Source organism: Alosa alosa, chromosome 11 (genome assembly GCF_017589495.1).
Source record: "Alosa alosa isolate M-15738 ecotype Scorff River chromosome 11, AALO_Geno_1.1, whole genome shotgun sequence".
Taxonomy (NCBI): Eukaryota; Metazoa; Chordata; class Actinopteri; order Clupeiformes; family Clupeidae; genus Alosa; species Alosa alosa.
The window spans coordinates 16,814,805-16,841,740 of NC_063199.1; the positions used below are offsets into that span (position 1 = coordinate 16,814,805).

A 26,936-nucleotide genomic window follows, 5' to 3' on the forward strand; every position below is an offset into this window, starting at 1 on the left:
TTTAATTTTTATTTTATTTATTGCTCCTCCATTATGGGGATATATTCAGGCTTTGCCATATGTCTGCCATATGTCTAATGTGGGTTGATGGTGTGTGTGTGCATCTGTGTGTGTGGTGCGTGTGTGTGTGTGTGTGTGTGTGCATGTGTGTTTGTTTATTTATTATCTGTACTGTTGGGTCTGGACACACCTTGCTGCTCCTCCACATGTGAAGTTCCTAATGGATAAATAAAGTTATTTGAATTGAATTGATTTACACCATTAATTGTCTGTAATCACTTAGCTATGATTATTATGACAAAGAAGAAACTAATTATGAGCATTTCAGAACAGGTACTCAAAAATACTACAATCAAGAAGGAAAGTAATACAATTAAAGGAATGCCACCTACGGATATGTCTGAGGCTTAACCCAGTTGTTATACCAGCATTATGAGGCAGTCTATAGTCCAACCCAGCCCAGCAACCTGCAGTGAGCCTCTCTAGTGTGAGAGCTTGAGAGCCAGTGATCATACAGTGGCTCTGATTTGCATGTCAATGCAAAAACCCATTGAGCCAGATCACATGAGTTGTCAGCATTCCCTGTTTCCAGTTCATCCCCTCATTACGCATGTGTTTCTGTGTGGGAGAGCAGCTTACAGTGTGAGTCAGACGGCTCTAAGAATAACTTACCTCTCCACTTCTAGAATATCCTTCCCTCCCAAGCTACCTGCTACACTCGACAAATACACAAACACACACACACACACATTCCAATTCACCTTAATGACAATAATGTATAACAGCAGAGATCACAAGTGCCTAAAGGCAGCTAAAGCTGTCTCCACCCAGGCCTCCTTTTTGAACCTGCCAGCACAGATAAGATTCGGTGCCTCCCTCCAGGCAAACACTGCACACTATGGGTAGGACACACCCCTCGCACAACTCTAAGTAAACACAATTTAATGTGACACCAGGGCAGTCATGGATCTCCTGAGAAACTCATGCCAGATAAGCATGAGTGCCACTGAGGCTGGGCCACTTTGTGGTAATGATACGGTAAAACAAGAAACGGACTCAAAAGAGAAAGTATAAATGTGGGTGGGGACCGAAGAGGTGCCAATGGCGTTGACAGCCGAGAGAGAATTTGACCTGAGTTTTCTCAGCAGGGAGGAGGCACAGTCTGTGCTCAAGGTGCTGGAGAGAGACAGGCATCTGAGGATGATCGAGGTGGAGAGAGTGGGGTAAGTCTACTGTACAAGACAGATAATCAGGCCTCACGGAATGGACTTACGTGGGTTTTAGTCTTTTATGTGTATGTTATTGAGACTGCACCTTCAAGATAGCAATAGTTTAACGATTGCAACAGTTTGCCCATGAAAAGAATGAAGAAAGAAGATGAAGATAAGATAAAGAAAGAGTTGTCACACTTCTGTCGCTCCATGACATAGAGTTATATGTTGTAAAGCTGCACTGTCTGCACATTTGCTACATTTCAAGTACAATTTTCATTGGTGAAGGAAATTCTATGTGGAACATTTGCTGACAATGTACCTGTAGTTTTCATGGGTAACAACTGCGCAGCAACTATTGTTTTGTTTTTGCTTTTTTTTGTGTGTGTGTTTTCTCAAAAAGTGGCATCATGACTCATAGCACTACTGGGCTTAGTGGTATTTTGAAACTGCTGCCATTACACATGAATGGCAGTAGCATTGTGCATTGTGGCTACATGCTGGACATAGCTGTGTGTGTGTGTGTGTGTGTGTGTGTGTGTGTGTGTGTGTGTGTGCGTGCCAAGTGTCCAAGTGTGTGTTTTTTGTGTGTGCATGTTATCCTGGAAGAGGCCCCACTACAGGATATTTCTGGGTGTGCCAAGAGTGTTATATAATGTACAAAAATGTAATCAGTCAAAAGTATAAGGGTAAAAAATGACAAAGCTAATGTAGAATGCATAAATGGAGAAGGTGTTATGAAGGAGATTTATTTCCGTGATGCTATACGCTTACTGCATCAATATATCTACACACAAAAGCCTGGAATATGATCTGCTTTGTCCTTACACAATTCTTTTTATGTACCCAAACTTGTGGAGGGTAGAACCAGTAACCAACTCAACAAAATAATTTGAATGTGTAAATAAAGTCTTTTCAGGAGGAAAAAGAAAATTGGCCTAAGACGACATCTGAATGCCTTGAGCATAATTGTTAGCTGCCTTAGACTAACCCATTGTCACCAGACACTTATTCCAGTCACAAAGGCATGGGAGAGACACATAATCATTGTTTGTTTTCCTGAGTAACCGAGGGCATGACCTTGTCACTGACTAAGGTAGTTCCTCCTCAGAAGCACCAGTAATGATATTGCAGTTTATGACATTGTACATCTCAGTGGCTTTCACTGGCCAGGACCTGGCCAACTGCATAACACTACTACTACTACTAATGTTAAGTCAAGTCAACTTTATTTATATAGCGCATTTCATACACAGAGGTCATTCAATGTGCTTTACATAAACAAAAGCAAACAGGAATAGCTGATAAACGCATAGAAGGGCAATAGTCAAAGAATAGTTTAAAAAGTGAATAATAATAATAAAATAATAATAAGAAGAAAACATAAAACACACAAGGTGATAGTACATAAAAGCATAAAAGGGCAATAATTTAAAAGTGTTTAAAAAGTAATAATTAAAACATAAAAAACAACATCGAAACTATTAAAATATTAGCTGAAAGACTTTCCCAGATTTAGAAATGTAAAAAATAAGTGATCAGTTAGCAGAAAGCATCTGAGAAAAGTTTGGTCTTAAGTCTAGATTTGAAACTGGCTACAGTTGGCATAACACAACTTGCTGACTGGTGTGTACATTTGTTATCAGACAGTTACTCTAATTCTTGTCTCTATCATAAATGTCATTATATGCCCATGAAGTGGTATGTCTCCATAAATGTCTAGGACGGTCTGCTGTCTTTTGATTTTAATCTGAATATAGATCCGATGTCAAAACCTGGTCTGATAATCATGTTACAGCACTCACTCAAGTCAGAAGACATTTGACCTAAACTGATCAGCATTACATAATAAGATGTCACAGCAGAGACAGACCTCTTCTAATCTTCTCCTAGCTAAGGAAGAAGCCCTTACAAACTTTAATAGCCTTCAAATAAGTCTTCCCCTCTAGTGAATGGAAATAAACTGCCCCATTTTGATGCCATTTGTAGATTGAAGAGCTATTTGGAATTCAGCATCTTTGTTTGCCATGTTTGAATTACAGTAGGATATTCTCTGACCTGCTAAGCCAGTCTGTCCAATATTAATTTACATGTTTAAACACAAGATACGACGCCAACTGCAATACATATGTGCTGGGCCAATCAGGCTTTCAATTGAGTGAGCTTTGTAGTTTTGACCTCTGGACTGAAGCAGACAACAGACACTAATTCATCTTGGAAGTTTACTGTGACAGCTCATATTTAAAACAGATAACTGTTAAGAGATACAACTTTATTTAAAAACAGCAGACATAGTTATAAAAAAGGGTAGCCTTCATCATAAGTTAAGTTTATGGATCATTTTGAGTTCACTAATTTAGTGAGCTAATTGTTCTTCCCAGCAAATAATGAGAATAATTTAATAATCTGAAAGATTTAACTCCATCCATTCATGCTAATGTGACTTTTAGCTTAAGTTCTGGCTCTGTTAAGATTTTCAATGTTCTGTCTGATGTTCCGCAGAAGGATGTTTCCGGTGAGAGATGTTGGGCTGGGGATGAAGAGTGCGTCTCCTAAGCGGGCTCAGGCTGTATGGAGCACCTCACTCTCGCCCCACTGCCGCCCCCTCCTGTGGAGGCAAACCCACTACCTCTGAAGGATTCCTCCAGACCCAGCACACAGACACACACAGGCAAGTCACCCAGGCACAACACACACACACACACACACACACACACACACACACACACAGGCCCAACACAGAAACACACAGGCAAGTCACCCAGGCCCAGCACACACACACACACACACACACACACACACACACACACACACACACACACACACACACACACACACACCCAGGCCCAGCACACAGACACACACAGGCAAGGTAAGAGAACCTCAGGCGCAGACACTTTTACAGGACACACCCATTCATAAATCTGCAAAGAAAATAGTTAAATGTGATGACTCAAAGACATGGAGTGCTTATGTATTTTACCCAAAGGAGTGACACATTTCAAGAAATTTGATCTCCTTATTCATCATATTGTTTTGGATACTGCTAATTAAACTCTTCCACCCTTACTAAAACAGACATGTGGCACAGTGACTTGTACCATTACTGTAATAAATGTAAAAAAATCAGTCAGTAACAGGCTCACATGCAAGTTATAATAACTCCGCCTCAACGAACTGCAGCGTCAGAACTCAGAAGTTTCTTATTACGGAAACTAGATGTAAAAAAAAGATGCAAAGTGGTACAAAATAGTCCTGCAAAAACAAATCACGCTTGTCAATTTGTCTCCATCATATTCCATCTCCTGCTCTTTCAACTTGTGTGTATGTAAATAAGTGTGTGCATGTGTGTGTTTGCTGTTATGTATAATTGTGCTTCTCTGTGTGTGAGTTTTCGCTTGTGAGTGTGGGTGTGGGGGTAATGGTGTGTGTGTGTGTTTGTGTGTGTGTGTGTGTGTGTGTGTGTGTGTGTGTGTGTGTGTGTGTGTGTGTGTGTGTGTGTGTGCTTGTGTGTGTGTCTGCCTGAATGTGTGTATTTTTATGTGTGTGCATGTCACTAACATTTTATGGCCCCCCATGAACAGAATTCCACAAAACTTGGCATTCAGAGGAGGTCATAATGATCCTACACCTCCAATGTGCAGTTTTGAACCTGTCAGCCAAAGGTCCCTTTTACATTGCCTATTTACAATAGCCTCGTTTTTGCCTATTTACAAATGCCTCGTTTTTGCTTTTTCATTTTTAACTAGGTATACATCAATTGAGTGGATATGGGATGGGTTGACATGGCCCCTTAAGACCAACAACAAAAAAAAATGTGGTCCTCCTAGGCCCTAACTGTTCTCGAGATTTTCACAGATAAACTGTGTCCGCCCTACCCTCCTTTCGGGGGGGTTCCAGGCTGGTGGGGGGAGCGACGGATCAAAATCTGGAAGAAAAAAAGCTAAAGCTTCGCTGCGCGGCGGTCAAAATAACTGGGAAATGTCTTGGGTTGGGTTTTTGTGGTAGCAGTAGGGGTCCAAGAAGTCAGGTTTTAATGTTATCACTAATGTTAATGTGCTGTCTTGTGTGTGCAGAAAGCTGTGCCGGCAAAGCTGGAGATTTGTCAGCAGGAGTCCAGAGGTGGCCAACCCTACGCTCTCGTATCTCCTCGCTGCTAAGCATCAGATTTTTGCAGCGCAGCAGCAGCAAATACAGGGAAGCAAGCAACAGCAGCAAGGACACACCCATAAACATAATAGAAATGAATATCAGTAACAGCAATACAGACATGGGCAGCGACAGATACAGTGACACAAGCAAAAGCAGCAGAGACACGGACATCAGCAGCAGGAATAGAGACATGGACATCAGCAGCAGGAATAGAGACATCAGCAGCAGGAATAGAGACATGGACATCAGCAGCAGCATCAGCAGCAGGAATAGAGACATGGACATCAGCAGCAGGAATAGAGACATCAGCAGCAGGAATAGAGACATGGACATCAGCAGCAGAAATGCAAGCATCAATAGCAGCAGCAGCAGACCTTTGCAGGTACAGATAACACCACTGTTCATCATACAACAAATGATAATGCCAAAGCTATTTAACTTCATATACTTCATATACAAAAGACTATCATGTGACTGTAAGGGATGCATTTTACACATGCAGACAACAATTAAATAACCATAGTAACAATATTGTTTACTTGTAGATGTAAGAAGTAAAAGGCTGACAATGATGACACAGAATATAATACTTTATTGTTTCCCATTTTCCCATGCTGTTTTTGCATTCTAGTTAGTTAGGCAATCATCCAGCATTGCAATTATGTTGTGCATGATGTGATTATATTCAAATTAGGATAGCTCAGGGCTCGAATTATCTTTTTGTCTTTAAGGGGGTCTCTATCTCATAAAAAGTTGGCACACCCTGTGCATAGCCTAACAAGGCGATAGCCTACAATTAAATAGCCTAGGCGCAAGTGGCGCTTTAACACAATAATGTAGTCTTTAACTTATACACAGGGAAAATGCACTAACTGGCAGAAATTAATAGGGTCATTTCACGAAATCGGTGCCTTTTCAACTTTAAAAATGTGAAAAATATAATTGTTTCAAACTGATTTTTTTCAATGCCCATTTAATTAACACATCTTAACATGACAAGAAATTGTGTTGGGCCTTCTCAAGCTATGCATTTATTTTTTACCATTCACTTACATAGAATATTGTAGGATAGAAACAGGACTGATGGTAACAGGACTGATGATTTCATGCTAAATTGCTCCTTAGCTAACAGGTCAAGGTTAGGGAGGCACACGGTATGTAATCTGAAAGGTTATTATTTCTAGATATTGGTAATATCAGTATTGATAAATAATTGTTTATATTTAAAAAATGGTAACAGGACTGATGTTGTTTGCTTGCCCCTCTCTCACAACCCTGATAAAACATGAAAAATAGGACATTTAAGAAGAGAGAAAGTTACCCTTTCTTACACTGTGAAAAGTGAAAGTAACAGGACTGAGATAAAATTAAGGAACAATATAATTACTTATATTTTCTAAGAAAACATATCTATTTATGTCAAAATCATTGCTTAACAATGAGATTACACTTAAGACAATATAAAACTGTGAAAAATTGTATCATTTTACCAACATTTTACAACTGAGAAGTGCTGTTGAAAAAAAAAAAAAATAAGCGTGGGACAAGCCAAAATCAACCAAAATCCTTACCCATAGCATATATTTATGTGATTTTAATCATTTTACCTGTATTTCATTGGGTTTACTTTTGTCTTATATTGATGCATATGATCTATAGTAACATTAAGTTTTTTAAATTACACATGTATTTGTTGTTAAAGCAACTTGAGAACTGATTATATGTTGTGGGACGCAAAAGGCACCGATTCGGTGGAATGACCCAATAAAGCCATTGCAGCCAAATTATCTTCTATAGTATTATAGGCTAATGTAGGCCTACACATATAACTTGGGTGTTCAGTCGTCTCGTGTGTTGAACCGTGGAAAGTTAATAGACGATCAATTTTGGAATTTGGAATTTGAATTTGATGTTGTCGGGTAGCCATTGAATATTCAGAGATTGCTAACAGGTGTTTCAAAATATCTGGGAACTTTCCGGAGTTCTGAATGCAGGGGGATAGCTACAGATCAGTTCACACAATCATTGAAGTAGGCTGCATTATAGGCCATAATTTATCATTTATCTTTGTCAATCATAGAAGAGGTGAAGCGCAAGTTCAACAGCAAACGGGACTTCAGCACGTATCAAACCATGTAGGCTAGCCCAATGAACGCCTATGTAAATAGACAAAACACTCGCATCAAAGCAGGTCGACTTCTTCATAGTCCGGTTGACAGCCCATAGAGCCCCATTGTGGACCCGGAAATGTTGAGTACACCAAAGTTATATGATGGAAATATAGGCCTATAGTATGGGTTCCCAGCATGCAGAAACTGCCGGATGCTAATTTGCATATGTTGGGCAATTTGTGTAATTGAACTGATTAGCGTAAATTAGCATAATTACCTATATTGATCATATTATAGGAGCTGCATGGTTACTGGAGATGCTGAGTCCATATCTGACATTTTCAAGATTCAAAATCACTATTTAGACTTGGTTTGGCCACGTTTTTACTCTCATTAAGCTGAGTTTTTTTGGCCCGATTTAGACAGATTTTTGGAGGATAGGGCTGTAGCGATATACAGTAGGGCTGTAACGATACACCAACCTCACGATTCGATTCGTAGCATGATTTTTGACCCACGGTTTGATACATACTTCGATTTTTCTTTTTTTGCAGGGCTAGACATTTCAATAGCCTTCATTAGAACACCAGGGAAGTCAAGCACACGCTAGGGAAGTCAAGAACACTCGCACCTTTTGGATGCAGCCACACCAACACGAAGGGTCACACACAAGGTAGAACTAAAAGGGAATCATGCTGGCAAAACAGGTACATAAACAGTAAATACAGGCACAAGCACACACAATAACAACCCCAAAGTTCTCCCAGAATCCCCAGCGCGAAACATTGTGGGAATCTCAAGCACAGTCCGGCACGCCGACGTTCCACAGCTCCCCCAACAAGCCATTGCCGTCCTCTGCACAGGCGTTCCCACATTCAGTCCAGCAAAGTCTCTGCCACTGCCAGAGCAGATGGGGTGCACACACCGCAGGAGCCCTACTCACCCCGGGGAACCACAACCACCAGTGGCCCAATGCGGGCGTGCTGGCAGTCACCTGGCCGTCGCCGCTCATCCCCAGCTCCCTTCAGCGAACCCCTCAGGTCGCACTTTCGCAGTGTGCACCGCAACGTTCCTCCAACACCTGACGGGGCCTAGCCTCCACTGCCACAGACTCCCCGGCACTGAGCACCGTAACTGGCACCGCACCTCTGATGCTCCGCTCCGTCGTCTCGCCAGTCGGGTCAGCAGACTTCAGCTCCATCGCAGCCGGACCGCGCTGCGCAAACAGGCTACAGCTACCGGCGTTGCCGTCCCTCCGCTGCTGCCTTGTCGCAGAGCCGTCCTCCGCTGCTCCCGGCCGCTCCACTCCGCCCGCAGTCGCACCAAGGCCTAGACCTTCTTTCTGGCTCGTGCCATCAGAGCGCCGGCCAACAGGCCAACTCAAACAGGCGCCCGCACAGCACAGCATGGTGCCTCCCACACGCACCCAAAGGCTTAGAGTTCAGTTTTTCAGAGGGCCCTTCCGCCGAAGTTGCCCAACCGTCGTGCCTCAAACGGCTCCGCAAACCGTCCGTCCTCAAGGCACCACCTCCTTGCCGCTCCACCTCTGCTCTGCTCAGCAGCCAGGGCCACCACCAACTCCAGCCTAAAGCCATCGGCGGGGGCAGGGACTCCAGATCACTGCATCGAGATCCTCTTCAGGCAAGCATTCCTCCCAGCCTCCAGGCCCGGCTGAAATCCTGGTCCACCTCCACTGCATCGGCTTCCTCTGGCAAGCACTCCTCCCTGCTGTAGGCGATGGCTGGTTTCCCCCCTTACTGTAAGTACCCTTACAAGGGCTCTCTTCGGATCCTTTTGCTTGGGCCTCCACCTAGCGGTGAGGTCTCCCACTCCCGGCTCCTCCAGCACTGAAGACACTGCCTCCTACAGAACACAACTTGCTCCTCCATGGAAAACGTGCCCATCTACAGGTGCTGCTTTGGAAAGCAGCAGACCGTCCTGATCCACCGGCTGTGGATATCACTGCGTTTGGATGGAGTAAGAAGACAGGTATGAAGAAAAGAGAGGAACTCGCCCACCCTCGATTCAAGTCCTCGATTCAAGTTCTGTTGCTTTGTTAAATATTATCAGCTGCAAAGCTGGGTTAAAACTGTGTACATCTGGAAAGTGCAGCTGTGCAGCTGCAGGCCTGGCCTGTACTAATTAATGATGCAAAGGCAGTGATGTTACATGTTGCAATACACAGCAAAAAGAGCAGAAGGACAGGGATGAAGAGTCTGGAGAAGATGACGACAGGACAACGGATGAGGACAGTGAGGAGGATTAGTAGAGGGTAGTTCTTCCCTTTGTTACTAAATTGTGAGTCACAGCAGAGGGCTAGTGAATAGCTATATCCAAAATTGTTGTGGAATTCAGAAATAACTTGAGGATCCAAATTATTCCTGAACACTGAAAATTTTTATCCTCCAAAAATCTGTCTAAATCACCCCCAAAACTCAGCAAAATTATTATGACCAAACCATGTTTAAATAGTGATTTTGAATCTTGAACATGAATATGGACAGCATCTCCAGTAAAAAAACATTTTATTTTGGCCTCCAAAAATCTGTCTAAATGCTAATTAGCCCAAAACATATGCATCTGGCAGTTTCTGCATGCTGGGGACCCATAGGTGTACTCAACATTTCGGGTTCACCTTTCTGTCAACTTATCAGTAGTGCTGTCATTAAATGGCAAGGGGTTTGCATATAGTCCAGTGATGTGAAGTGGTGAAGTGCAGTCATGCACCGTCCGTGACAAGGAGTTTATACAAGGATACAAGGGAAGTTTATTGTCCATGCAATAGTTAGCAGCCTATTTGTGCATATTTTAAGAAGAGGGTTTAGTAATTAAATAAAAGAAAGGGGGGCACCAACGGATTTATTTTAAGATTTTAATTAAATAAATAACGTATTTAAGAGATCGCACATGGATGGATAATGAGCGGTTGTTTAAGATTAAATTGCAATGCCAGACACCTTCAGATATGAGAGACCCCCTCAGATTTTTTACTTTGTTGCTTTCATGGGAGCCAGTCCTCACTCTATGGGAGCTCGGCTCCCTCTGCACGTAATTTGAGCACTGGGATATAGCTCCTTTGCTATAAAACAGTAAAACAAGTCCATCAATTCAATTAATGGTTAACCTGTAAGTCCACTGTAAAGTCAAAGTCATTATCGCCTATCTGTTTGAATTCCTAGGTTAATGACCATGGTGTTTCCACTGAAAAGACACAAATGATGTGGAGACGGTCAGAGAATGACGAACAAACAGAACAGGCAGATAAACAAAGAGGATTGCCTCTTCAAACAATTCCTCTGAAAGCAGAGACACCAACAGGTGAGACACAAATCCACCTTCCCCTCATAATGTATGTGAGTCAAGGACACAAAACCATATTGACCACAAAATTGTTAACTACACCGATTTTGCACCAGGAAAACACTTTATAAATGGGTATGACACGTGACCATGTGACACAGTGTAATCATGTGAGAAAATTATATGGAGAGTTTTTTTTGCTGTTAGAAAACACATTACGGTGCAATGCCTTGATGAGCTGTTATGCAGAATCATGTCATTACGTCTTACGTCCCTGGTAGACTGAGTACAGTTGAGACATGTGTACAGTCAAGTCAAGTCAAGTCAAGTCAAGTCTTTATTGTCAATTTCTTTACATGCACTGGTCATACAAAGAATTGAAATTTCGTTTCTTACTTTCCCATGCATAGACATACTTTAAATACAGACATAGACATACTTTAGACATAGACATAACCATAGACAATAAAAAATAAAAAATATACAGACATACCACATACAGACATTAAAGTGCGAGACTGAAATATACAACATATATCAAAATATAGAAATATAGAACATATATCAAAAAAATAGAGGTAGTTGTGTTGTATATTTACATAGTCCTAGCGTAACCTTCTGACATAGTAGTAGTAGCAGCAGCATTGTGGCAGAGTGATAAATAACATTGATAACATTTACATGAAGTTTAAGCTTGTGCTTGTATTTACATTGTATTTCAAGTATTTTGATTTGAAGCAGGCTGCACAGTCACAGGGTGGTCAGGTCCCCTGGGTTCCTAGGTTCCTGGGGATGGGGGTGGGGGCTGTCAGTGATGGGAGAGTGGGTAGAGTGTTCAGCATCCTGATTGCTTGGTGGATGAAGCTACTTGCAAGTCTGGTGGTGGGGGCCGAGGCTCCTGTACCTCTTTCCAGAGGGCAGGAGGCTGAACAGTTTGTGTGCAGGGTGGGTTGTGTCCTTGACAATCATTAGTGCTTTGGCGGGTGAGGCGGGTGGTGTAAATGTCCTGCAGGGAGGGGAGTGGTGCTCCAATGATCCTCTTTAGCTGTGTTAACAATGCGCTGGAGGGTCTTCCCTGTTCTGATCTGTGCAGCTTCCGCACCACACTGTGATGCCGCTGGACCACGATGCTCGATGGTCCCTCTGTAGAATGTGGTCATGGCGGGAGGCGTGGCACTTGCCTTCTTCAATTTGCTCAAGAAGTAGAGGCGCTGCTGGGCTTTCTTCGCCAGTGATGCTGTGTTGGTGGTCCAGGAGAGGTCGTCACTGATGTGCACCCCCAGGAATTTTGTGCTGCTCACTCTCTCCACAGCATCTCTGTCGATGGACAGTGTTGGCAGTTGTTTGTGGCCTCTCTGAAAGTTGACAACAATCTCCTTGGTCTTGCTGGACATTCAGCAGGAGGTTGTTGTCTTTGCACCATTTAGCCAGCAGGTCTACTTCTTCTCTGTAGTGAGCCTCATCGCCCTTAGTGATGAGGCCCACCAGTGTTGTGTCGTCCGCAAACTTCACCAGATGGTTGGAGCTGTGAGTGGTTGTACAGTCATGTGTTAGCAGTGTGAAGAGCAGGGGGCTGAGCACACACCCTTGCGGGGCCCCCGTGCTCAGGGTCAGAGTGCTTGAGGTGTTGTTCCCGACACGTACTGCTTGTGGTCTCTGCAACAGGAAGTCCAGCAGCCAGTTGCAGAGGGAGGTGCTGAATCCTAGCTTGTCCAGTTTGCTGATGAGTTGTTGTGGTATTATGGTATTGAATGCTGAACTGAAGTCTATGAACAGCATTCTCACATATGAGTCTTTATTGTCCAAGTGGGTGAGGGCTGGATGGAGGGCAGAGCAGATTGCATCCTCCGTGGATCGTTTGGCTCGGTATGCAAACTGGAAGGGGTCCAAGGTGGGGGGTAGGGTGGCTTTGATGTGTGACATGACTAGCCGTTCGAAGCACTTTATGATTATGGGCGTGAGTGCTACATGACAGTAGTCATTGAAGCATGATGGTGATGATTTCTTTGCACGGGTATGATGGTGGCAGCTTTGAAAAGTGATGGGATGACTGCTTGCTCCAGAGAGGTGTTGAAAATGTCTGTAAAAACATCCTTCAGCTCTTCTGCACAGTCCTTCAACACTCGGCCTGGTATGTTGTCTGGGCCTGCTGCTTTATGCGGGTTAATGGTGGCTAGTGTCCTCTTCACGCTGGCAGAGGACAGGTACAGGGGTTGGTCGTGGGGGGGAGGTGGGGTTTTCTGTGGGTGAGTGTCATTTTGTGCTTCAAAACGGGCGAAAAAACTGTTCAGGTCATTTAGCAGAGAGGTGTTGTTCTCACAGCTCCGTGGCGCAGGCTTGTAGTCAGTGATGGCCTGTATGCCCTGCCACAGGCTCTGTGCATCTCCGCTGTCTTTGAAGTGTGTTGTTATTTTGTCTGTGTAATCCTTTTTTGCCTTCCTGATGCCCTGGGACAGGTTAGCCCTCGCTGTTCTTAGGCCAGCTACATTTCCAGCTCTGAAGGCTTTGTCTCTGGCCCTCAGCAGTCTGTGGACATCTCCTGTCAGCCATGGCTTCTGGTTGGCCTGAGTGGTGATGTGTTTTATTTCTGTTACATCATCGATGCATTTGGTGATGTAGGAGGTCACAGTGTCTGTGTATTCCTCAATGTCAATGTGGTTGTTGTGGGTGGCAGCTGTTTTGAAAATATCCCAGTCTGTTGTTTCAACGCAGTCCTGAAGTTGTGAGACGACCCCTTCCGGCCACACTCTCACCTCCTTCAGAACTGGTTTGGTGACTTTTGCTCTTTGTCTGTATCGGGGCAGCAGCAGGATGCTAATGTGGTCTGACTGTCCGATGTGGGGGAGGGGTTTGGCTTTGTAGGCTTCTTTCTGTGGGGTGTAAACAAGGTCCAGGGTGTTTTGTCCTCTTGTTGGGAAGTTTACATGTTGGTGAAATTTTGGTAGTACAGTTTTGAGATTGGCGTGGTTGAAATCTCCAGCGATGATTGTGAAGGCATCCGGGTGTTCACTTTGTTGTTCACTGACGGCCCGATACAGCTCATTCAGTGCCATGCTCCTGTCACTGTTTTTGTTGCTGGGGGGGATGTACACCACGACCAGCAGAATCGCGGTGAATTCCCTGGGGAGGTAGAAGGGTCGGCACTTAAAGGAATTATCCGGAGTAAAATGCACTTTAGATCAATTTACGGATGATTGGGAGTACATACGTTGAGTTGACATCAAAATCATGTCATTCGGATGTGTTTTGAGAAAGTTTGATTTTACCGTTTTTAGTCAAAACTCATTAGTGTGGAAGTGAGAAGGGCATATTATTTCACTGCCACAAAACGCTATTTTTATACCTCTTCTACAGTTCCAAACAACATTACACTTACGTGGTAGTGAGTAGAGGGTCCCTAAAGCCAAACCGAAGTATCCCGAGGTCTTTATGTGGTCGGATAGAAAGTCCAGAATGATTTCATCAAGCCAGTACCTTTCCGGAAATGTTGCCATCTTTGCTGCCATCTTTGCTGCCATCTTTAGGGGAAAGTCCGTAGGAGTCGATTGCCAAGTGTGGAGTAACACGCTTGGCAATCGAAATGCACCTTATGTTTATGAGCTAATTGTGGAAAATATAAACTACTTATGGGTATTATTGATTGATAATATTTTAGTCTACAAGCTAAGGAAATGGCATGTGGAATGTCGTGTGGAAAATCACTTTTTTTTTGTTTTTTTGTTTGATTTTGTGTGGGCAAAAAGTGTCTCAACTGTATTCAGTCTACCCTATGTTTGAATTCAATGTAACAGTCTTTATGAACATTAGAATTGTGATTGTTATTATTCTCAAGTGATTCAGATATGGCTCGAACTCTTACAATTGCTATCAGAATGCTGTTGACATAAAAAACTCACCTCATTCTGTTAAGTAAACAGAATGAACATGGAAGGAAACCGGACGGAAGTATGGTTTCACGAATAATGGGAATAGGCTTGAATCAATAGTATAATAATTGAAATAAATAATAGATTAATCCCTGTAGTTTACCTTACATCGTCAGGAGTGTCAAGTTAAGTCAAGTCAGTTTATTTAGTATAGCGCATTTAACATGCACAGATTGCAACCCAAAGCGCTCCACATACAAGACATTGACACAAAACAAAAGACAATAAGACAAAAGATGCCGGACGGAGCGGCGTAGTCGCCAGCGTTCCCATGACACTAAGACATACAAGACAGACAACATTCTGTGTACTAATATTAGCTGAATATGAGCAGAGAGGAGTGTCATGATGTCCATCTCAATGATTTTGTCTGTTTTTTCTCTCTGCAGATCTACACAAAGTGCTACACAACAGGCAGTTCCCACATGTTCCTAAACCCATCAACTCAGCGCATTCAAGTCCAGCCAGCCTCCAAACACAGACAGAGGCTTCACCAGCTGAGATGGGTACGTGGCGAGAACCAACGTTACCATCAGAGGGGACGAGCTACAAGCCCTCATCACAGCAGGACACACACAAAGTGGAACTCAGCATCCAACTTGGCACAGTGAGCAAATCTGAAGGATGCGTGTCAGAGCAGCAAAGGATCGTGGGACACAAAACAACAACAGACCAAGTGCAATGCAAGGCTTCTGCATGTTACAAAACAGAGTTCAGGGACAAAGACAGATCCATGCCTGACACCTGGATACCTGGGCCAGGTGAGAAGGAAAGCCCCCGTCCCAATGTAACTCATACCATTGAAGTATCACGTAACTCCACAAAAGATGGTCCAAGCACAACTGATGAGAATAAAGACTCACATGAACCTATTCTGTCCATCCCTCTTTATAAAACCCACACATTGAGGTTGGAGAAAAATGATAAAAGTGAAGTCATCAAACACACTCCTGGTGGTGCAGAAACAGAAAATTATTCTCATCACTTTTCTAATAGGAACAAAACAACTAATACATCTGGCCTTTCTCCTATATGGTTACAAACAGATTACAATGTCTCAGAAATACACTGTGATGATCTTTTAAACACACAGGAGTCAGTGTCCACTAGACAAGAGGCCCCTGTGGCTGCTCCCAGAAGTCCAAATCAAAATGATATTAACAAATTATTCACAGAGAAGAGTATCTTTAGAGCTTCAAATAAGCAAGTAACGTCCACAGCCTCTCAGTCATCCAAGACTGTAGAAACAAGTTTGGACTACCCAAAAAGGGCAAACGGTTTTGCCACAGACATCTCACTTGGCATGGATCTGGTTGGATCGGCACGGGCACCCTCGGCTAGCCATAGTCAGAAAATCATGGCCTGGAGGACCCACCTCTCACGCAGACACTCCTCCTCAGCGCAGGAACATTCTCCCTTACCGAGGAACCAGGGTGCTGGTACAAACCACCAGCATGCTGTGCCCAGACTCAACTCCTACCCAGCTGCCGTTGGCTCCTTGCGCCCTCCCATGGCCAGCTACTACTCCTCTGAAACTCCTCTGGTGAAAGCCAAGTCATGTGAGAGACTGCTTCAGAAGGCAGCGAGTGTAGATTCTCCTATTTGCCTTTCTCAGCCTGTTTCTAACATGAGATCTATGTCCTCCTCAGAGAGAATTAATATCTTAGCGAAGCACCATGCCCAAGGACTTAAACCAGGAAGAGACTGTTGTGAGTTAAACGTACCTCAGCTACCTCATAACCAAACAAGAGGGAGAAGTTATTCTACTCATGAAATTAATTCATTACAGTATTCACAAATCCCCTTGTGTCACAGTGGCGCAGATAACTCCCAGCTTCTGCGTGAACACAGATCATTAACTATAAGCAACTTAACATTACCAAAGTATGGATTATCCAAAGATAGATATCCTCACCAATCGAAGTTCAGCGTTTTCTCATCTGGCCGCTTAGGACAATCACAACCTGCTCCAGACAAAGGAAATATCGGAGGATGCAACCAACAATACTCAAAATTCAGATCCCAAGGTAACTTAAGTAGAGAATCATTATATAAAGGTCATTCATTAGATATGGTCAGTTTCAAGGCAGACCCAGTTCCAAACAAAAAGAAGAGGAATTATCCATCTGACATGTGTCAGGCTGGCCAGTTTAATCACCAGGAGGACCATAATGGAAGGTCAGAGATAGATCGCACAGACATCCCATATAATAAACACTGGCTTAGTCCCTCATACTGCAAGGGAAAAGGGAGCAAAAGGTGGTCATCAGTCTCAGAGCTGAGAAACCCTGAAGGCCACTACAGGACACAGAAGCATCAGACTTTGTTTAGTCAGCAACAGACCTTCCCAAAGCCAAGTAAGCTTTTGTTAGATTCTACAGGTAGCCAGATGAGCTTAGACTGGAGTTCCGAGAGCACAGACGATGACATCTTCTCCACTTCACCTGGGCAGTGCAGACAGGCAAGTCCCCCGAACTACTTCACTGCATATGACAAGGGACTAAAACCACATCACAAATCTTCATGTAATGTTTATCAATCCACTGGTGGCCGAGCAAATGTGTACTCTTCTAGGAGCTTTGATTTGTCACATGGTCGATCTGTCTCTGTGTCCAATGTCTCCTCGAATAGAACTGCAGGTCTTCGACGGATATCCACGGGAAGCAGGACCACTACTCTTTCAGATCTCAGGGACTGTGAGGACTTTGATGATGCTATCTCACCCAAACCCAGAACTCTCTCCTGCACTTTGGATCAGACTGTGTCCAGTGGACCAGTTCAGAGACTTTCAACCACTGGTTACCTTTGGCGTGGTGATAGCCTTGCTTCGTCCAGCGGTTCCTTACTTTCACCTAGTCAAGTGTGTCTTGACAGCCTGTTTCCCTCGGGCAACTACTACCTTACTTATATAGAGTCAGAGGACAGTGATTCAGACACACTCTCTGAGGGTGAATATTGGCTGTATGGCTCAGGTGAGGACTTAGAGTCTTCACTGTAGTGATCAAGAACATTTTGATTGTTTAGCCTGTATGGCATAAATGCATTAGCCTAATCATTTTCAACTGTTATTCAACCTCATAAATGTTTCTTTTGTGCAATGTTAGTGAACAACAATTATACAGATTAGGCCAAAGGCCTTCATGCTTTCTGCAATGACAATCTTATGACAGTAGATGTCCCTAAAGAGCATAACACAAATACTGAACATTCATGAGATTATTTTTTAACTTAGTCTTAATTCCCTTCATTCAGTTTTCCCCTTGATGTTGTCATTATGGATATTTGATTAATGGTGGTTTCTGTGAAATATTATTTGGTAAGACTAGGACTACTTTATTAAAACCCTTTTCCCCTTCAGACATTTTATGGTTCTTGAGTAAAAATTCATTTGTGAATGCAATGAATAAGAAATATGTCAATAGACACCGGAATGCTGTTAAAGAAATACAAACATTTCACAGCAGTAAATAGATAATGACTAATACCAGATGTGTTGTTGCCTATGTGTGCACTGTGCAGACTGTGTGTGTGTGTGTGTGTGTGACTGCGTGTGACTGCCACGGTAAGGCTACGTAAATAATTCCTATACACTTCTTTCGATAGTCTGGACTCTGGAGGATGGATGAAGGTGAACTAGTTTCCACCCGGAACACTTTTTATGAGACTACATCGGAATGAATTGTTTGGTGCAAACGAAAGGTGTGCGGAAAGTAAAGGCATTTGCCTTTCGTTCACAATACGTAACATAGAAGAGAAATACTCTGATAGTCACCATAGCCACGCTTAGAAATAGTTACAAAGTGTTGTCTGTAGACTCGATAAGTGCCGCGTTTCGTATTCGTGGAGCATCCAATCAAACGCGGCCAAATGTTACAAAATTGTAGTCCCTTCCCTCTCTCTCCCCAAGTGGCTCGCATGCGGAAAGATGTGTTCGTGCAAGTAGCCTCCGTCTGACCATACAAGCCTGTATCTAACTAAAACTAGAGACCGAGCGAACACGCGATGCTTAAAATGATTCATATTTGGTTTCAGTTGAGGAGTTCAACGGTTGTTTGCATCGCGACCATTTTCGGCCTGTCAAACTTCGCATTTTGCCAGAAGACTGAAGTTAGTCCTGAGAAAAGTATTGTGTGGGGTCCTGGGCTGGATCCAAGAGTTGTAGTTCCAGTGCGATACTTCTACATTCAGGCAGTAGACTCGACCGGACAAAACTTCACCACGTCTCCAGGTAGGCTATAGCCTATAGGCGTGCCACTGTGTGCGCATCCCTCCTGTAGCCTACATAGGTACATGGCCCTGTAGCCTAACCAACTGCTGGGCAGAATTCCTGAATTGCATAAAACAAGCGCAGGTCACAGGTTTAGTGTGGCATGCTGAAGTGAATGCTTTGCTTGTATTTGGAGAGCTAACTTTAATATTAGCTTAACTTGTATGATCTTTTTTGTGTTTGCCAAGAAGTGAATTAAATTCATGGTGAAGCATGAGCACAACACCAAACCTTGGTTTTAAAGTTGTAATCTTTGCAACACGAGATGTATGGTCTCGTGAATAAATTGAGACCTTATCATGAGTTTGAAGCATTTAAAACTCCAATATGTTTTTGGCTACTAATGTCAAACTCTTTCTCCTCCATACAGACCTAATTGGTAAAAGAAAAAACCTGCACTGTTTGTAGAAAGACAACAGTTATTCATGCGCCTTCATTCATGCACGGCACTGTTTTATATTTGTGATGTAGATGTTTAAAGAGTGTACTGTTTCTGCACTGCTCTAAGTCGCTATGGATAAAAGTGTGCTAAATGAATATATGTAATGTTTTTATTTCAGGTAAAGATGCGTTTAAGGTGCAGATTACATCTGCGTCAGGGAAGGAGCATATCCGTATCCACGTTCCTCTTCCCCTGGATAGAGAAGATGGGTCCTTCCTGGTGAGGTACCGGCTATACACCACCCCCAGCTCAGATCTCTCAGTGCAGGTCCTGCACAAGAATAAACCAGTGGCCAAATCACCTTACATCCTCACAGGTACAGTACACACAGATAGGTCCACACACTGTATCATGTGAAGACCTCAACAAATGTAATGAGTTTGGAAGTATTGACTTTAGAGTTACAGTTGTTCTCCAGAGCACTTGAAGTGTTTCACATTTGTAGAGAGGCAGGAAGGAGACAACTGACAAGGTCAGAAGAAGTTTAAATTAAACACACCTGTATAATATCTTCAAACAACCCGGCATTATGAAATATGTTTACAAGTACAAATGCAGATGCAAAAACAGTTAAGTCTATCTTGTGCAAAATGCTTGTTGTTTTATGGTCAATTCCAGCTAATCTTTTATCAAACTGCCATTTGGTTGTTTTTAAGTAAAATAAATCAAATCAACACAACCCAACAACAGTTTTTCTGATATCAAGTTAAAAAATAAATTTCTGTAAATTGATCAAAAATGGACTATATTTCTAGCCTAGAAATCTAGATGCACCCTAGCGGCAGCAAATGTAATTTGCAGCCAGGGTAGTCTAGCAACTCTCCGTTGGAAAAACCAAACTCTAGTCAGGCCAATCACATTGTGTGTATAGAGTCGGTGGGCAGGCTTAAAATAATGACTACGGAGTTGCGACAGTTCCGTGTGAATTCCCTACTACTTGAAAACAAAGAAGATGGATGCTGCTGCTGGCGAACAGTGGCCTTTGAATTGGCTTTGGCCGCAACTCGAGTTAAGCTTTTTTTAAGTTGGCAAAAGTTTTATCTACCAACTAGCTCCACTGATGGGAAAACGCATGGGACTCATGGTTGTAGTGCAGGGGTGCCATCACTGTAAAAGTACCGGTAGTATTGCCAAATTTCTTCCCATGCCCAATATGTTGTATTATATCGGAGAAAATTCATTCGGAATAGGTCATGCAGGAAGCCTACCTATTTTCTTTGTGATTGCCTTGATTACATTATAAGACTACACTAGTAAGGTACACTACTCAGTCATATGGTAAATCATTGCTGTTTAGCCAGGTGAAGAAACATTTTAGCTGCTTTTACAATTGGGTGCATATGTTCCTATCACATTTGACAGGTGTAAAACAATGTAGCATATTGTTAACAGAATAAAAAAAAAGATAAATGTGATTAAATGTACAAGAAATGAAATTGACAGTAAGTGACAATAAAAAGTGTACAGACTTGAATATAATAGAAAATCTGAACAGTAATTTCACAGCCAGCCAAAAAAAGACATTAGAGAAATATCAGGAAGGCACATTTCACCACTGACAATTTAAGGTGTACTCTGTAGGCAGTGTTGTGCAAGTTCATACTTCAGCACTTTGGTCTGCGTAAACTGTGTATAAATGTGCTATAAAAATAAATGTTACCTACTTTACCTACTTACAAGAGCAAGCCTAAATAAAAGTTCAGATTATACAGATTTAAATGAATAAATTGACTTTCATGAATGTGCATTGTTAGTTCAAGTGTTCAAGTACTTCTTATACTTCTTCATACTATCCTGTTTTTTCAATACATCCTCTTTATAATCAGCTGCCCATTACTACCATGCCTAACTGCTGTGGACATTCATCACGACCAATTGTTGTGCTTTTACAATAAACTAGGCTACATCAACACAATATGAAGGGGTGGATATTACTTTGGAATGATATAACAAAGCAGTTTAGTTTGTAGGTCCATATTTAAACCTGGCCACCTAGTCTAGCCTACATTCACAGTCCACAGACTTGTGTACAGAATGACTTCTAATTACCTTCAACTAGTGTTATATATTGGGATATATTGTGTAGGCCACATCATTATTTGTAGCGCACACACTTAATGGAAATCTAGGATTAGTTAGCATTACAAATGCAGAGTAGACTGTGCCTCAAAGGCGACTTTTTATTTGTCAGCAAAAACTAGGCTATGCACTATGCTATAAGTTGTTCATCCACCCCTCAGTATTTTGTGATGTCGACCAAGCATACGATAGCTTTTCATCTCTTAGCACTGTCACAATACTTTTTTCATGGTGATGTTTAGAAGGATAGCCTATCCCCTGAAATAGGAAGGCTGGACAAACGTGAAATGAAGAGGAGGGAGAAAATGCCACCGCAGTTGACAAGGTGTTGGTTAATTATATGATAATTATATATATAGTAAGGTAGACAGGTGATGTGTCCTATGAAAATCCTAGGCCTACCGTGGCTAATTTCAGGCATAGTGAACTATAAACGACAGAAATGTAAATCCAATGTCACACATCATATTTTGTTTTTATTAACGCATTTAGGGCTATCGCAGTTGTAATCAGTTGTAGGCCTAGGCCTAATGTATCCAGACTCATTTTCTGCTAGTGAAAGCGCAAAATATTCAGTGTCTGGCAAAACAAACTGCTTATAGCCTACAAAACAAACTGTTTATATCCTTGTGTATTTTAAAGGTGCAGTTGGCAAGTCTGACAGATTGAGGGGACTTAGCCAAAATGTTGAATGTTTACAACTCTCATGCCCCTCCCCCACTACCACCAAGCACTCTCTCATCGAGTTTGTGCTCGTCAGTGCACACCAGACTGTGATTGACAGTCAGATCTCACACAGCCCTGCTCTGATTGGACCAGAAGAACCGGGAGCTGTGGATTTTTGCAAAACAAATAACAGGCTCTAGGTGGAGGTGGAAGTCCTTTTTTTTTTTCTAAAACCAGCTGATTTACGTTGTTCTGTTGGAGCATAGTGTCGGTTTCAGTGAATATGGTCAAACTATGGTCAACTGCAGCTCTAAGTGGGTACAATATTGTTGCTTTTTAAGTGAGGTATACCGTGTAGTCCTGCGTATCACGACTACACCACTGGGGGAAAATCCTCCTGGTTACGCATCCTCCTTACATTGGGGGGTGCAAGTGGCCATCGCTCTATCGCGATCTCCGCTTTAGGCATTCCATGACCACGGCCAACTACCATGCCAAACACGCGCTTCGCTTATACACTCAAGTGGTTCTGAGGCACGTCTGATGAAACCATGCAGTAGTAACAAAGCTGTGCAATTGCAGCATGTCAAAATAGTCGACACATTTTGTTTGTAGATTTCCTGTTAAAGGCTTATTCTAATGATGTCACTCGTCATCTTAGACTCTGTAGCTCTAAATATAACCAGACAGAAAGTCTGCATAGCAAACCTCTGGCACACTCATTTCACATGCGGCTAATACACAGAAAATTACTGTATGTCTTTGGAGGATATATCTAAAGAGCCTTCCGTCATAAACCACATTAGACATCTTTGTAAGAGTATGGGTAAGGGACATAGAAAAATACACAGAAAGTCATATTACTTATGTTTTTTTTTCCACCTTTAAACTTTTTGTTGGGGGAGGGGAGGTCAGTTCACTTTCTACTTCCTCTACATTGCTGTGCAAGACTGATATGTCTATGCTCCCTGTCAGGCTTGTGACCTTTTTGCATGTGAGTTGCACATCCTGATTGTACTACAGATATAGAACCTGTTAAGAGTATAATAAGAGTTACCTAAAATTTTAGCCCATCTTTTCATTTATGAGGACAACTAACTAACTGGTAATCAGGAAGAGTGCCGATTTTCAGCATTCACCATATATATAGAATTTGCCTTTTTTTTATTTATTTATTTATTTATTTATTTTTTTAAAGAGAGACAGGAAGTGAATGCAGGACAGACGGAAGATCTGTCCTGCAGTGTGAAAGTGACACAAAGCTGTCAGACCAAGTATGTGAGACAGGAGACCCACAGCAGAATCACAGAATAATCACTACTCTTATAGCAGGGTTCCCACAGGTAATGGGATTTCTGAAATATATCATGTAATTCTAGTCTATTCCAGACATAGAAAGTCAGGGAATTTGATCATATTTGGGCCAAAGTCATGGAATATCAGGGAATTGTGTTGCAGCAGTTTAAAATGTACTTGCCAAAATATATTAATACAAATATATTTCCATACAGAATTGGTGTATATCTGGTTATCAACTTTACTGTTTGCTTGAGTGGTTGTGGGTAGCCCAACTTTGTTTATTCAATGCCTATTTATTCATCTTCCGCTCAAAAAGTCAAAGATCCTTGAACGCTACGTGGCTGCTCTGAAATCTCTGGTCAGTATTATGTGTACCATTCATTATACATCATGGAAATTCATTTTGTCAGGGAAAAGTCATGGAATTGTACATTTGACTTAGAGTGGGGAACCCTGTGATAGTGTCTTCTGGTAACACTGAGGTTCTCAGGCCAATCTCATGGACCATACATACATAGGGGGGGCAGCCGTGGCCTACTGGTTAGGGCTTCGGACTTGTAACCGGAGGGTTGCTGGTTCGAACCCTGACCAGTAGGAACGGCTGAAGTGCCCTTGAGCAAGACACCTAACTGCGTCGGGACTAGCAGCTCACTGCGACGTGTGTTCACTGTGTGCTGAGTGTGTTTCACTAATTCACGGATTGGGATAAATGCAGAGACCAAATTTCTCTCACGGGATCAAAAGAGTGTATATACTTATACTTAGGTTGCAAGCTGTTTCCAAAAAAAGTATTTGTTAGATGAGCAAATGTGAAAGGTGTGCTTCCCCACTGCTAGGCCCAGTGTATCACGAGTACTGTGCCTGCCCTGAGGAGGACGCTGGGGACTGGCAGGCGGCGTTGGACTGCCCAGCCGGTGACCCTCAGGTTGAAGCCGACTTTGAGACGTTCCCTTTCATCGACCTGGCGCGGCTGAGCCAGGAAGTGCCTCAGCGCTTCGCCCAGAGGGGCGGCCTGATCCACTACACCATCCTCAACAACCAGCTGCACCGCCGCACGCAGGGCAAGTACACCGACTTCAAGATGTTCTCCGACGAAATGCTGCTGTCGGTCATGAGAAAGGTAAGTGGCCATGGCGTGTGTCAGACTTAACCTAATTAGCCCATAACAGTGCTTGTGCAGTTCTGGGAAAGTATGTACGGTAATTATGAATTACTGTTTTCCAGAGCTTAAGTTAAGTTGTGGTTAAGTATGGACATTTGGGTGAAAGAGTCATCATGAGTGGTTGACTGATCTCGTAGTCGGGTTTGTGATAGGTGCGTCTGCCAGATGTGGAGTTTTACATGAACGTTGGCGATTGGCCAATGGAGAAGAGGAACATGGGCGAGTCGCCGGGACCCGTGCCCGTCATCTCATGGTGCGGCTCCACGGACACACGTGACATCATCCTGCCCACCTATGACATCACACATTCCTCACTGGAGACCATGAGGGGTGTGACCAATGACCTGCTCTCTATCCAAGGACACACAGGTTGGCGATGCCATAGCAATCCCATCTATATCCCTGAGGAGGGGTTAGAGTTGTATTTCAGCAAATGAAAATAAACATCCAAAGACCTTTATGTAACTTCCGTAACCGCAAGAGATGGTCAGTCCAAATTGTAAGAGGGAATTTGGCCACATGAAAATAGTAGTGTTGACCGAAGATTAGAACCATAGTTGATGGTGCCCTTATCAAGTTGTAGGAAATTTAAAAAAAGAAAATCTTACTGTGAGACTCTTTTTCCATAGTTACCATTGAGAGTGTCAGCAGATTCTCCCCAGACATGTATTTTCATCACACAAAGCCATATTCATGTTATCATAAGGAGTCCTGTTATGGTAACTCTTTTATTACATGGAGCAGTAAATTGTGTAGACAGTTATGAGCCTTTGTTTCACAGGCCCGGTGTGGTCCAATAAGACAGAGAAGGCTTTCTTTAGAGGCCGAGACAGTCGGGAAGAGCGCCTCCACCTGGTCACCCTGTCCAAAGACAACCCTCAGCTGCTGGACGCCGGGATCACAGCGTACTTCTTCTTCCGGCAGCAGGAGAAGGAGCTCGGCAAAGCACCACTGATTGGCTTCTTTGACTTCTTCAATGTGAGAAAGGCTCTGGTATCCTCTGAATCATCTTTCCCTCCCACAAATGAGCAGTTTGGTAGACACAGCATCACATCTTTAAAAAGATACAGCATGTCAATTGACATATATCCACAATTGCCAAATGCAGTGATATTATTTTCTTCTGTCTGTCAGTATAAGTACCAGGTGAATGTGGATGGCACAGTGGCTGCATACCGGTTCCCTTACCTGATGCTGGGCAACAGTCTGGTCCTGAAACAGAAGTCTCCATACTATGAGCACTTCTACACACACATGAAGCCTGGAAAACATTACATCCCTGTGGACAGAAACCTTGCAGACCTCATACAAAAGATCAAGTGGGCTAAGGTAGGAGTGTCTGGGCATTTGTGTCTTATACATAACATCAAAGGCTAAGATATGCTGGTGTGTGTGTGTATGTGTGTGTGTTATAGGCTTGGTGTGTGTGTGTTTGTTGTGTCAATCTCATCTCTTTCTCAGGACCATGATGCCGAAGCAGAGAGTATAGCTAAAGAAGGCCAGCGATTGGCCAGGGAGCTGCTTCAGCCCCACAGACTGTATTGCTACTACTACCTGGTCTTACAGGTGACCATTTCTATCCTTTCACCTTGTATGCAGAGGTCATTTTATCACAATATCATGTCAATTAAATTCAATGACCAAGATGATACTATTGTGTCATCCTATAAAACAGCATTATATCAGTGAAGGGAATAAAGTTTCTTCATTTTTAAATAAGATTATCAATGGTAGTGATGAAGCTATGTATCTTTTCTTTGCTTTCTCAGACCTATGCGTCACGGCAAGTGGGTCAACCGACAGTACATCCTGACATGGAGCTGGTGCCACAGCCATCCGACCACGCAAGCCTCTGCTCCTGCCAACGTGGGCCTCAGGCCAGTGGGGCCAGCCCCAGGAAAGATGAGTTATGATGGACAACACACGCACATTATGATGAATAAAACAGAAGACGTGTTATGAACTTCATGACAAACAAGCTGAGTTCCGATGGAAAAGACAGCTGGAGCGAAACATTTCTATGAACAGTATTTCAGGAGAGGTTCTAAAACAAAAGGGGAGAATACTTCTGATGAACAAGGGGGGCGGAGGGGCAAGCTATAACAGATGCATCTCCATTGGGGTATATGTCTTTAGTTAGTCCAATTACGGTGCTGAAACCTGGCAAAAAGACTCTTGGGAAACGCTACCTTGGGCTTTAGTCAGTGTAGTTTAGGACACAACCCCCAGGAGAGATCTGCTTCAGATATGCTGGGCTCAACAAGAGAGGAGAGCTTTTAGGAACCTTACATAATGACAGCAAGGAAAGGTTTATAGGTACG

The 26,936-nt window shown here is 42.9% G+C and overlaps 2 protein-coding genes and 1 long non-coding RNA gene across 5 annotated transcripts; 2 read left to right on the forward strand and 1 right to left on the reverse strand.

Annotated features, from left to right (window-relative positions):
* Positions 1–982: 982 nt before the first annotated feature.
* LOC125303510 lies at positions 983–18,057 on the forward strand. Of its 3 annotated transcripts, none has more exons than XM_048257289.1 (6): positions 983–1,223; positions 3,714–3,882; positions 5,288–5,607; positions 5,695–5,745; positions 10,654–10,792; positions 15,090–18,057. In XM_048257289.1, exons 2-6 carry the CDS (start codon positions 3,783–3,785, stop codon positions 17,696–17,698), a joined length of 3,219 nt encoding a protein of 1,072 aa, XP_048113246.1. In that variant the 5' UTR covers positions 983–1,223; positions 3,714–3,782; the 3' UTR covers positions 17,699–18,057. The 3 variants fall into 3 exon arrangements, with proteins under 3 accessions (XP_048113246.1, XP_048113244.1, XP_048113245.1); XM_048257288.1 differs by having other exon boundaries at positions 993–1,038; positions 1,149–1,223; positions 5,288–5,745; XM_048257287.1 differs by having other exon boundaries at positions 5,288–5,745.
* A 325-nt stretch (positions 18,058–18,382) lies between these two features.
* Positions 18,383–26,528, forward strand: poglut3 (protein O-glucosyltransferase 3). Its single transcript, XM_048256822.1, has 8 exons — positions 18,383–18,928; positions 19,528–19,725; positions 24,290–24,573; positions 24,768–24,984; positions 25,397–25,593; positions 25,750–25,944; positions 26,077–26,181; positions 26,385–26,528. Exons 1-8 carry the CDS (start codon positions 18,703–18,705, stop codon positions 26,526–26,528), a joined length of 1,566 nt encoding a protein of 521 aa, XP_048112779.1. The 5' UTR covers positions 18,383–18,702.
* Positions 25,330–25,940, reverse strand: LOC125303219. Its single transcript, XR_007195035.1, has 2 exons — positions 25,804–25,940; positions 25,330–25,669 (listed from the first exon to the last, which is right to left on the reverse strand). It is a non-coding gene; the product is annotated as an uncharacterized LOC125303219 (long non-coding RNA).
* Positions 26,529–26,936: the final 408 nt, after the last annotated feature.